Below are 12,207 nucleotides of genomic sequence, written 5' to 3'. Positions count from 1 at the left end.
CGCAAACTATAATAAGTACATAAAATACCCAGATATTCAAATTACGCGGGGCATTCCAACATGGCGCTTAGTTACACATCCGATCACTAGAGGCGCAATCGGCATAATTTGTTTCCTTAAATTAACACGGCGCTGTCGCTTCTTTATCTATCTGTTCTTTGATGCGAGATATTTTTCATTCATCATTCWTATCTCAAAAATCGATATTTCGAATGATCATTCGATTATGAAAATATATCGATTATGCCCAACACTAGTTTTCACCAGTCAAAACTTGTTATAATCTTTGTATAAACTTTGGGCTGGCAACTCTGCTRATAACTTACACAAGATGGCGTCTATGCCACTACGCCGACTCAAAATACGGGCCATATGCATGACTTCTTGGGGCACACTTCTCAGGAAGCAGTCCAAGAAGTAGACAATCCCAACATCGGCCTCAGCATCGACCATCAAGCAGAAGAGTTTCTTCTTTTCTTCGTCATCAGTGGCCAACTTGAATTGAACCGCATATTTACAAACAAAAACATGGCGGAAGAGATTTGGTAGTTGCAGGAAGAGTAATAATGACGTAACCAAATGCATGATAACGTCAATGTGGTAATAATAAGATAAAAATATGTTTATCGACACGAAAATCAGTGTCAAAAGTATAATTGTTTTCGAATGATTCTCCTGCTTCAATCTTGAGATTCTGGCATTAAAGATGAAACTAATCACTCCAGAAATGAAACACATAGTTAGGTTAGAAATTTCATCTTCCGTAAAAGTGATGGTAAAAAGCTGAATTTGTGCCATGATTATACTGTATGATTGATAAAGTGCAATCATGAACAGTAAAAAAAGTTTTTTTTTCGGTACTTCTTCCCGAAGTTTGCTCTTGAACTCCGTGGGATCTTCTCTGACAAACAGGTAGTAGACCATTGGAGAGCACTAATCTAACACCTTTCGCGTCAAGAGTTGGCTACGAAATGATAGTTGATCACAGAACAACAGAGATAAATGAAGTTGATGAGAAAGAAGTTTGCTTATCAAGTAGCACATGCGCAGGTGTAGTAAACCATAAATTCCCTAACTAATTAATATTAAAATCCCTAATTAATTATCATATAAAAGAAAATGGCCGACATTTTGGCAATTTCCCTCAAAATCTTTGATTTATTTAATTATTTTTACACAAAATCAAAAATTGTTGACTGATTTTCGAGATTCACTGGATTTAAAAAAAATATACAGCTTCGAAAACTGAACAGAATAAAAAAAATGTCAGAAATTGCTAAAATTGTCTTCGTTTAATACTCCAAACACAAAAAAATGGTTAAAACTCAAAAAATAAAGACAATTCCAGATTAAACGGAGTCTGGAACCAAATTCTTGTTTTGTTTCCGGATAACACGCACTTTACAAAAAACACGAGTTTTCAAAAAAAAAAAAAAAATTTATTTACTTAGGTATATTAAAAGTCAAAACTCTCACAATCCATTGTCATAATATAAAAAAAAACTAGTCTCTAATATTTGATATAAGTACTTTTAAAGAACATACCTAACTATGAAAAATCTGATTCTCATAATTTCAACTGCAAATAAATTATGTTTTAATCTAATTTTTCGCCTTGTATTTAACGAAATTTAGGGAAATAATTGCGTTTTTAGCTAAAAACGGGCTAAAACGATCTAGAAATGCAAAAGTAATATGTATAATTTTTGACTTATTTTGTTTTTTTTTTGGTTTATTTTAGCAAAAAAAAACATGCTAGAAAGCATTTTCGACCAAATTTTGTGGTTTCTCGACTCACTTTTGATCAAAAATTAGTTAAATCGAGTGAAACAATCAAAATTTAAGCGTTTTTGGATAGATTTTGCAAAATAAATGAGCCTCTGGTTCAAAAACACAGTAAGCCAAGCGAACAAGCTAAAAATGATATCAATTTCGATTTAATTTTGTAATTTAGCCCGTTTAAACAAAATTTTTTGTTTAAAAAAAACTTGCATAAACGAAAAAGGCAAAAACAACACACTTTTTGGCCTATTTATTGCATTTTTAACGAAAATTTGCATAAATAATACTAAAGCTTTCAAAAAAGACAATTCAATTTAGTAAAAACTCGTAAAAAAATACTATTTGAAAAACATGGAAAATAGACTCGAAAAAGATATAAAAATATTATTTATCAATGCCATCTTATGTAAGTTATGAACAGACTAGACCCTTCATTCCGGTTAAAACGAAAATTTTAATGTAGTTTCATTAAAGAAATAATAATTTTCACACTACTTAGCTTCAAGCTTTTTTTCTAACGAAACAACCATTTTTTACATTTACTCTATACAATTTATCTCTCAACTTCAATGACATATTTTCTACATACACTGACAGACTATTCGTAATACTCCAAGCACGAAAAAAAAATACTTTTATCGCTTCTCAGAATGGCATTAAAAGAAATAAGTACGATTCCGGTTTAAATTCTTCCGGATAAAACAAAATTTTTAAAATCGATTTTGTTTCCGGATAACCGGTGCTCTACTGTAGTTAATACATTTTTTCCTTTACAAATAATCGATCAAAAAAAAACACAAGTTTTCAAAAAAAAAACAAATTTATTTACTTACAAATATTTGAAGTCAAACCTTTCACAATCCATTGTCATAATATAAAAATAAAAAATCTAGTACCTAATATTTGATATACTTTTAAAGAACATAACTATAAAAAATCTAATTTTTATAATTTCAACTGGAAATAAGTTATATAAATTACTTATTAAAAATAGCAACAGGTAACAWCACCAACGATATTTATCACATTATTTGTGATGTTAGTAATGGCACAGCAGTAATTAAAATTAAGTGAGCATTGAATATTGAACACAATTGTTACCTATTCTACATCACATTTTAAACTGCAGTCTCCTGAGTTTCATTGTGAAACTCACCCTCGTTTGTACTATCATTGGAATTTCTAGGGTGGAATTTCACGTAATAAATTACCATAAAACCAATCCCAGCCCCAAAAATGAACTGATTAAAAGCAACAAACGCGATTTTCCAAACAAGAGTAAGTTCACTGTCTTCAACAAACCAACCAACATTAGCAACGAGATTTTCCACAAACATAATGAGATAAAAACAAGAGTATTTGGCTCGTGTTGATTGATTTCCGAGATTCACTGGATTAAAAAAATACACAGCTCCGAAAACTGAACAAAAGAGAAAATGCCAAAAATTGCTAAAGTTGTAAAATTGGGTTGGTTTAATCGTGATTAGGAGCCACGTGGTCATCACAGCCCAATGGATCACAGTGAGGATTTTGGTCTGGGTTGGCCAGAAAGCCGCAACAGCGGCAACACTGGCAATGCGGGACCCTGAAACGTAAAAAAATGAAAAAAAAAGTAAATGTTGCGTTACAGACTGACCAATGACGAAAAAATGCCAAATGAAGTAAAAGATTTTGGCTTTTGTTGACATTTTTGTGCGTTTTTGCTTTCTAATCGACCCTTGAAACGAGGTGATGGACCAGGGCATTATTGCAAAAGCGGTGAAAATAAAAAATATTTGAAGGGCTAAAAAATAATCAATTACACAAGTCATGTCGTGACAACTTGACAAATTTTATATCATTTTGTTCGTCTCAGTGAGACAAATCAAATGCACTAAAAAAAATTTTAAAAAGTCCACACACTTTGAACTAAATAATTTTTTTCTAATTTAAATGAATTTAAAATACTTTAACTTTAAAAAATCATTACTCAATAACTATTAGGCCGATTTCCTTCAAATAAAGACCATTCTAAAGGGATGGACTTGCCATATAGAAATTGAAATTGAATATTGGCAAAATATGATTTTTTGAAGTTAAGATTTGCTAATCAAGCATTGCTCCATATAGGAGAAATGCATCTTAATCTTACTTAAAATTGCATTTTTATAAAAGTATTTGTTTTAAGACTCTTGGTGGTTTTTCGTTAAAAAATTCTACTTGAAAAGTGAGAAAACTGCTCGAAGAAGATGCAAAAATATAATTTAATATTGATATTAATGCCATCTTATATGTTATGAACAGAGTCAGCTCAAAAAAATAAAATTTACCAAGAAAGTTTCCAAATATTTTTACTAGATTACAAGATTATCGTGATATTTTACTCAATATGTCAAAATCTCGTGAAAAGAAACAAGATTGTCAGTTAAAAAGGCAAAAATGACATCATTTTGGGTCTAATTCCGTGTTTTTTACGAAATTTAACAAAATAATTGCGTTTTTAGATGGAAAACGTGCTAAAATAATATAATTTAAAACTTCATTTGTTGTTTTTTTGGTTTATTTTACAAAAATCCCGTAAAAACCTTGAATTTTTAATACAAAAACGTGCTAGAAAACATTTTCGACGAAATTTTGTGATGGTTTCTCGACTTACTTACAAAAATTAGTTATTACTAATTATTATTAGTAAACCGAGCGAAACAAACAAATTTTAAGCGTTTTTAAATAAGATTTTGCAAAGTAAACGAAGTAAGTCAAGCGAAACAAGCTAAAAATAATTTGGTTTTTATTTAATTTTGTAATTTTTTAGCCTGTTTAAACAAAATATTTGTTTTTATTTCAAAAACGAGCTTAAATACTCGAAAACGGCAAAAACAACACGCTTTTTGGCCTATTTTATTGAATTTTAGGTTTTTCACGAAATTTTGAGAAAATTATAAAGTAAATTGTTATTTTCAATCCTGTTTAGTAAAATCTCGTAAAAAACAATATAATCAATTTGGTGGTTTCTCGATAAAAAAATTCTACACTCGAAAGTGATGAGAAAGCATTTGCTCAAAACATTTTCATGAAAAGTTCAAAAAGCTAGAACAAAGTGAACAAATCGAAATCTGAATGGAAAGTGATTTGATTTGAAAAAGATTTGCCCTTATATTTATGGCCCGTGCCTTAAACTTCTAAATCCTCTTTGCTCAATGATTTTTTACAAAAAAAAAACTCTTTATTTGCTTTAATTAGTACCCAGGTACTCTTTATTTGTTTTAAGTAAACAAACAGTTTTTGTTTATTCTAATTAGAACAAAGAAGGTGCAATTGATCATTTTTAAGCAAAAGAAGAGTCTTAAAACAAAATACTTTATATAAAAATGCAATTTTAAGTAAGATTAACATGTATTTCTCCTACATGGAGCAATGCTTGATTAGCAAACCTTAACTTCAAAAAATCATATCTTGAAAACTACTCGGTATATTATTTAAAAAATTTGGATTCTTACTAATAAAAAGATGCTCTACACGATGGTGACAAAGAAAAAAAATACTCGTAGGGTTTTTCTTAGATTACTTCGAACTTCTTCGAACAGTGTTCGAAAATGCTTTCTAGCACGTTTTTGTATTAAAAATTCAAGGTTTTTACGGGATTTTTGTAAAATAAACCAAAAAAACAACAAATAAACTAATGAAGTTTTAAATTATATTATTTTTGTATTTCTCGAGAGTTTTGGCACGTTTTTCATCTAAAAACGCAATTATTTTGTTAAATTTCGTAAAAAACACGGAATTAGACCAAAAATGATGTCATTTTTGCCTTTCTAACTGACAATCTTGTTTCTTTTCACGAGATTTTGCCATATTGAGTGAAATATCACGATAATCTAGTGAAAATATTTGGAAATTTTCTTGGTAAATTTTATTTTTTTGAGCTGACTCTGTTCATAACATATAAGATGGCATTAATATCAATATTAAATTATATTTCTGCATCTTCTTCGAGCAGTTTTCTCGCTTTTCAAGTAGAATTTTTTAACGAAAAACCACCAAGAGTCTTAAAACAAATACTTTTATAAAAAGATTAACAAGCATTTCTCCTATATGGCGCAATACCTGAATAGCAAACCTTATCTTCAACAAATCATATCTTAAAAACTACTCGGTATATTATTTTAAAAATTTGGATTCTTACTAATAAAAAGATGCTCTACACGATGGTGACGAAGAAAAAAAATTACTCGTAGGGTTTTTCTTAGATTACTTCGATTTACTTCGAACTTCTTCGAACACTGTTCGAAGAAAAGTTTGCCAATATTCAATTTCAAATTGCATATCATTCTAAAGGGCAAAGCCATCCCTTTAGAATGGTCTTTATTTGAAGGAAATCGGCCTAATAGTTATTGAGTAATGATTTATTAAAATTAAAGTATTTTAAATTCATTTAAATTAGAAAAAAAATATTTTGTTCAAAGTGTGTGGACTTTTTGAATTTTTTTTTAGTGCATTTGATTTGTCTCACTGAGACGAACAAAATGATATCAAATTTGTCAAGTTCTCACGACATGACTTTTGTTTTTTAAACCATTTGATTTGTTAACTTACTTGGGATTTGGTCAAAACTCCATTGATTGTGGACGATTGTAGCACACTGGACTATAAGTTGAGGTGCAGCTCGTAGGTAGCAATCCAGAGTGCTGATTAGATCAGCATCAGCTTCTGCATTAACCATAAGATAGTAAAAAATTTTTCTCTTAAAGTCACTTGTAGCAAATTTGCACTGGATGGCATATTGAGCCACTGAAACGTGGTTCAGAAATGACGTAATTTGGAGAAATAGYAACACCACCGCGACTAGAATTGTCACAACTTTATCGAAGCCACTCCTTGGGTTTTGMCCACTTTTTTGAAGAGTAGCATTCATGAAAACGGAGAAGTAAACATGAATTGCGATTAGCACTCCACTCACTATCAGTTTTGTGATAAAATTGCAATTGTCATTGGAATATTCACTCATTTTGTGGATTCGGATGCTGAATGTTGTGTTTGTGGCAGCGACGAGGAAATAAATCACGAGGGTTGTTAGGTATGCCGAATCGGGGTAACTCCAGTTGATTTCGTCGTGGTAAAACAGGAGGTATTGCACGTAGATGACGTTGCCTGCGAGYAGGAGACTCACCACTAGACTTTTAAGCATTTTGAAACACGATACTGGGTTTTCGTCAACTTGGTGCACCAGTTTTTCAGTGGAAAGAGTTTTATTAAAGTCGTAGTTCACCATTTTTGCGACTACYCTCGTCSACTTTCYGGCATCAACTGAAACATGATGCAACCTGTTTGGCACATGTTGCGCGCATGCCGCGCCGGCCGGTCAATTACGTAATACATAACTTGTTTAATCTCATCCTCATTTTCAYAGGAACCTGAAAAAGTGCATAAAAAAGTTTTTTGTRGATCCTGAAATTWGGCCATTTTGCGTCATCTGACTATTTGGCGGGAAAACTCCCGCTATTTGTCCGCCATCTTCTTGTGCAATTAAATTAATTGAGAATTTTAATTCATAATCGCAGATTTGGAGTAATTAATATTTTTTTTTTATTAATTCATCGGTTTAAGAACGACTTGCGTGCGCACCATGTGATAAACTCTGTATTCTTATCTTACATCACCATGGGCGTCGTTACAATTTTTTTTAGAAAGGGGCAACCCCATCGCATAAAATACATATTTTATTACAAACACAAAAACATGTTATACAAAATAAGACTCTAAAACTATAAATTGGAGTATAAAAGTGTAAAAGTTAAAAAAATATAAAAKATAAAAAAATATGAAAATTATAAAAGTTAAGCATAAAATAACACAAATCAGTAAATAACATGAACTAATAAATACCAAGAAAAATGTAACACTTGGAAATCAAAACAAAATAAAAACTCTTTCAAAATACATCTATGATAAAAAAATTAAAAAATGTTAATAAAAAAAATGTTTAAAAAACCAAGTAGCAAAATGAGCGTGTTTTTTACTAAACGTATGCAAAAAAACAGCCATTTTGAATCGTGTTTTATACAAGATTTTTTCCAATTTGGTTGTGAAAAGCATAGSCATCAAATTCAATAAAAGTGTGTTGTTTTTGCCGTTTTCGAGCATCTATAAGCACATTTTTGAAATAAAAACAAAAATTATTGTTTTTAAACGGGCTAAAAAAATTACAAAATTAAATAAAAAAAAAATAATTAATAAATATTTTTAGCTTGTTTCGCTTGACTTACTTCGTTTACTTTGCAAAATCTTATTTAAAAACGCTAAAATTTGTTTGTTTCGCTCAGTTTACTAATAATAATTAGTAATAACTAATTTTTGTAAGTAAGTCGAGAAACCATCACAAAATTTGGTTGAAAATCTTTTCTAGCACGTTTTTGTATTAAAAACTCAAGGTTTTTACGGGATTTTTGTAAAATAAATCAAAAAAACAACAAATGAACTAATGAAGTTATAAATTATATTATTTTTTGTATTTTTTGAGCGTTTTAGCACGTTTTTCATCTAAAAACGCAATTATTTTGTTAAATTTCGTTAAAAACACGGAATTAGGCCAAAAATGATGTCATTTTTGCCTTTTTAACTGGCAATCTTGTTTCTTTTCACAAGATTTTGCCAAATCATTTGGAAACTTTTTCGGTAAATTTTATTTTTTTAAGCTGACTGTTCATAACTTTAAGATGGCATTAATATCAGTTATAAATTATATTTTTGCATCTTTTTCGAGCAGTTTTCTCGCTTTTCAAGTAGAAGTTTTTTAACAAGAAACGACCAAATTGGTTAAAATATAATTTTTTGACGAGATTTTTATTTTCGCAAAATTTTGTTAAAAACAATCCAAAAATGCAATAAAATCGGCCAAAAAGTGTGTTGTTTTTGGTCTTTTGTTTAAAAAAGCTGAAAAATTAGAAAATTAAATCAAAATTGATATTGTTTTTTACCTTGATTCTTTCGACTCACTTCGTTTTTGAACCAGAGACGCATTTATTTTGCAAAATTCTATCCAAAAACGCTTAAAATTTGTTTGTCTAGAAACTACAAAATTTGGTCGAAAATGCTTTCTAGAACGTTTTTGTATCAAAAAAACAAGGTTTTCGCCAGATATAACTAAAATATATCAAAAAAACAACAAATGAAGTCAAAAATTGTATTTCTTGAACGTTTTAGCACATTTTTCAGCCAAAAACGCAATTATTTCGCTAAAAAAAATAAGGAAAACAATTACAGAATTAGGCCAAAAATATTATGATTAGGCCGGATAATCAAGGTTCTACTGTATTTTAAAGGCTGTTTGCAACAATTCAAAGAATTATATACCTTCTTTTAATTAGAAAAGAAATAGATGGGTCAATAAAACCTTCAGAAGGTGTAATTAAAAAGTTGTTTTAGGTAAATTAACTGTTTTTAGGGCAATAATCTTGTTCAGAAATTTATTTACAATGTTAAAAAAAATAAAACAGATTGATAATATTAACACACTAATTCATAAACTTAACGACTACATTCTAGATCAAGATCCATTAAATCATTGTAAATTCTTAATTTATTTTCAAGATTTTATACTGAGCCCCAATTAAATGAATCAGAAAACTTTAATTTTGTTTATTATGTTTTGTATTATTTGCAAGATAAATCTTGTTTGTACATTTTACGAATTTTATGCATTTTTAACCAAAGTTTTTCTTTTAATTTAAAATTTCTAGTAGATATATAGCCCAAAAATGCCATGAAAGGGGACTTTCTAAAAGTTTCAAAATTAAATAATTAAAGTGCGATTTCATTGCACAATTCTTTTAATACATCTTTGTGAAATAAATTTCTATGAATTAATTATACCATACCATAAAAAGTGGTTGACTTTCCTGTCTCAAAAAAAAATAAATAAAAAATTAATTATATTTATGTTTTAATGCTTATGCAAGTGCTCCTAAATCAGATAAAAATTATTATTAAAAATACATTAGTTTACTTCCACTGGAAGTTATTAAAATCAAGCAAAAGTTTTCCAAAAACGTTTGAAATAAACGAAGAACAGCTTAGACTTTTTTTACCATATCTCTGTCTTTGTTACGCATTGGAAATTTCGAATATTTACTTTCTCTCTCTAATGGTTTACTGCAGACCACATTATTTCCCCCCAATTCTTGAGAGTGAAACACAAACAAATGGAAAACGTTTATTTGGTGCACAAACAAACATTACAAACCCGTGCAAAGTTCATCATGAAAACTACTTTTACTTTAAAAATATTTTCATTTTTGTTTTTCGTTCACTTTTTTTGAGCTATTTATAACATTTATTAAAATTTGTATTACATGATGTTGCAATAAATGTGAAAACTTAACAGTAAAAATTTGAGAGCAAAAAGTTATCAATTTGTTGAAGACCCACATCAAGAAACTGAAATTGTCATGAAAAACACTGAAATTTGATGCAAATTTTTATTTGGTTTTGAGCGACGGGTTTAGACAGCACTTACAAAGTTAAGAATAATAATAAATTTGCAACAAAAACAAAATTTTTAATGTTTGAAATCGAGAGATAAATTGTAGAATAAACGTAAAAAAATGGTTGTTTTGTTGGAAAAAAAGCTTGAAGCTAATGTAAAAATTAATTAATTAATTTCTTTAATGAAACATTTGCATCTTTTTCGAGTATATTTTCCAAGTTTTTCAAGTAGATTTTTTTTACGAAATTTTACTAAATTGAAAATAACAGTTTACTTTTGTCTTTTTCGAATGCTTTAGTATTATTTTTGCAAAATTTCGTTAAAAACAAATCAAAAATACAATGAAATAGGCCAAAAAGTGTGTTATTTTTGCCTTTTTTCGTTTACGCAATTTTTTTTAACAAAAAATTTTGTTTAAACAGAGTAAAAAATTACAAAATTAAATCGAAATTGATATTATTTTTAGCTTGTTTTGCTTGACTTACTGTGTTTTTGAACTAGAGGCTCATTTATTTTGCAAAATCTATCCAAAAACGCTTAAATTTTGCTTGTTTCACTCGATTTTGAGTAAGAATAAGTCGAGAAACCACAAAATTTGGTCGAAAATGCTTTCTAGCTGTTTTTTACTGAAAACTAGCAAAATTTTGCTAAAATAAACCCAAAAAAAAACTACAAAATAAGTCAAAAATTATATTCCTCGAGCGTTTCAGCACGTTTTCAGGTAAAAACGTAATTATTTCGCTAAATTTCGGTAAAAGCAAAGAAAAAATTACAGAATTAGGTCAAAAATATTATCATTATGCTAGATAATCAACGTTCTAATGTATTTTGAACGCTGTTTGCAACAAAACAAAACTCAAGGATTTATATACCTTCTTTTAATTAGAAAGACAGAGATGGGTTAATAAAACCTTCAGAAGGTGTAATTAAGAAAGTTGTTTAAGGGAAATTAAGTGTTTTTATGGCAATAATCTTGTTCAGAAATTTATTTACAATGTTAAAATAAATATAAAACAGATTGATAATATTAACACACTAATTCATAAACTTAACGACTATAAAAAAATCAAGCAAAAGTTTTCCAAAAACGTTTGAAATAAACGCGGACTTAGACTTTTTTTCCATATCTCTGTCTTTGTTACGCATCGGAAATTTCTAACATTTACTTTCTCTCTCTAATGGTTTACATTGCAGACTACATTATTTCCCCCCAGTTCTTGAGAGTGAAACACAAACAAATGGAAAACGTTTTTTTGGTGCACAAACAAACATTACAAACCCGTGCAATGTTCTTTTAACACTTTTTAAAACCGTGAACGTGGATACAATTTATTTATTTTCGCATGAAACCCATCATTAATTTTCATCCCAGAATGTTGTTTGCCTTGAACATCGACAACTTTCCCCCCTTTCCTGTATTTATACCACCAATACTCAAACGCTAGCGTGATACAAGCCAATCCAATCCCCACAAAAATGACAATAAAAACACCTCCAATATTCTGAATGCTAATTCCATCGGATTGGTCTTCTTGTTTATCACATTTCATTGCTTCTGGGTTCTTACTCCACCATTTCTCTTTGAGTCTTTCAAGTTCGATTTTCGTCAAATCATGAAAACTACTTTTACTTTAAAAATATTTTCATTTTTGTTTTTCGTTCCCTTTTTTTGAGCTATTTATAATATTTATTAAAATTTGTATTACATGATGTTGCAATAAATGTGAAAACTTAACAGTAAAAATTTGAGAGCAAAAAGTTATCAATTTATTGAAGACCCACATCAAGAAACTGAAATTGTCATGAAAAACACTGATATTTGATGCAAATTTTTATTTGGTTTTGAGCGAGGGGTTTAGACAGCACTTCCAAAGTTAAGAATAATAATAAATTTGCAACAAAAACAAAATTTTTAATGTTTGAAATCGAGAGATAAATTGTAGAATAAACGTAAAAAAATGGTT

At 29.2% G+C, this 12,207-nt stretch overlaps 2 protein-coding genes across 4 annotated transcripts in view; both read right to left on the bottom strand.

Moving 5' to 3' along the window:
- Window positions 1–2,617: 2,617 nt before the first annotated feature.
- Window positions 2,618–7,050, bottom strand: LOC123007471 (XK-related protein 4-like). Of its 2 annotated transcripts, XM_044402786.1 has the most exons (3): window positions 6,355–7,050; window positions 3,419–3,565; window positions 2,620–3,367 (listed from the first exon to the last, which is right to left on the bottom strand). In XM_044402786.1, the coding sequence occupies exons 1-3, from the start codon at window positions 7,028–7,030 to the stop codon at window positions 2,901–2,903; spliced, it is 1,290 nt and encodes a 429-aa protein (XP_044258721.1). In that variant the 5' UTR covers window positions 7,031–7,050; the 3' UTR covers window positions 2,620–2,900. The 2 variants fall into 2 exon arrangements, with proteins under 2 accessions (XP_044258720.1, XP_044258721.1); XM_044402785.1 differs by having other exon boundaries at window positions 2,618–3,565.
- A 4,429-nt stretch (window positions 7,051–11,479) lies between these two features.
- Window positions 11,480–12,207, bottom strand: part of LOC123008284 (ionotropic receptor 25a) — a 10,446-nt gene continuing 9,718 nt past the window's right edge. Inside the window, exon 9 of one of the 2 annotated variants that reach the window (XM_044404049.1) lies at window positions 11,480–11,795. In XM_044404049.1, the coding sequence (XP_044259984.1) occupies window positions 11,548–11,795 (248 nt within the window). In that variant the 3' untranslated portion in view covers window positions 11,480–11,547. Of the gene's footprint in view, window positions 11,823–12,207 lie in introns of both variants that reach the window. The other variant, XM_044404050.1, reaches the window with a different exon arrangement.

Source organism: Tribolium madens, unplaced genomic scaffold, assembly GCF_015345945.1.
Source record: "Tribolium madens isolate multiple individuals breed KSU strain unplaced genomic scaffold, Tmad_KSU_1.1 Scaffold_3;HRSCAF=73;Tcas5.2_LG2, whole genome shotgun sequence".
Lineage (NCBI taxonomy): Eukaryota > Metazoa > Arthropoda > Insecta > Coleoptera > Tenebrionidae > Tribolium > Tribolium madens.
Note: the sequence above shows the minus strand (reverse complement) of the source record. Positions and strands in the feature narration are given on the sequence as shown.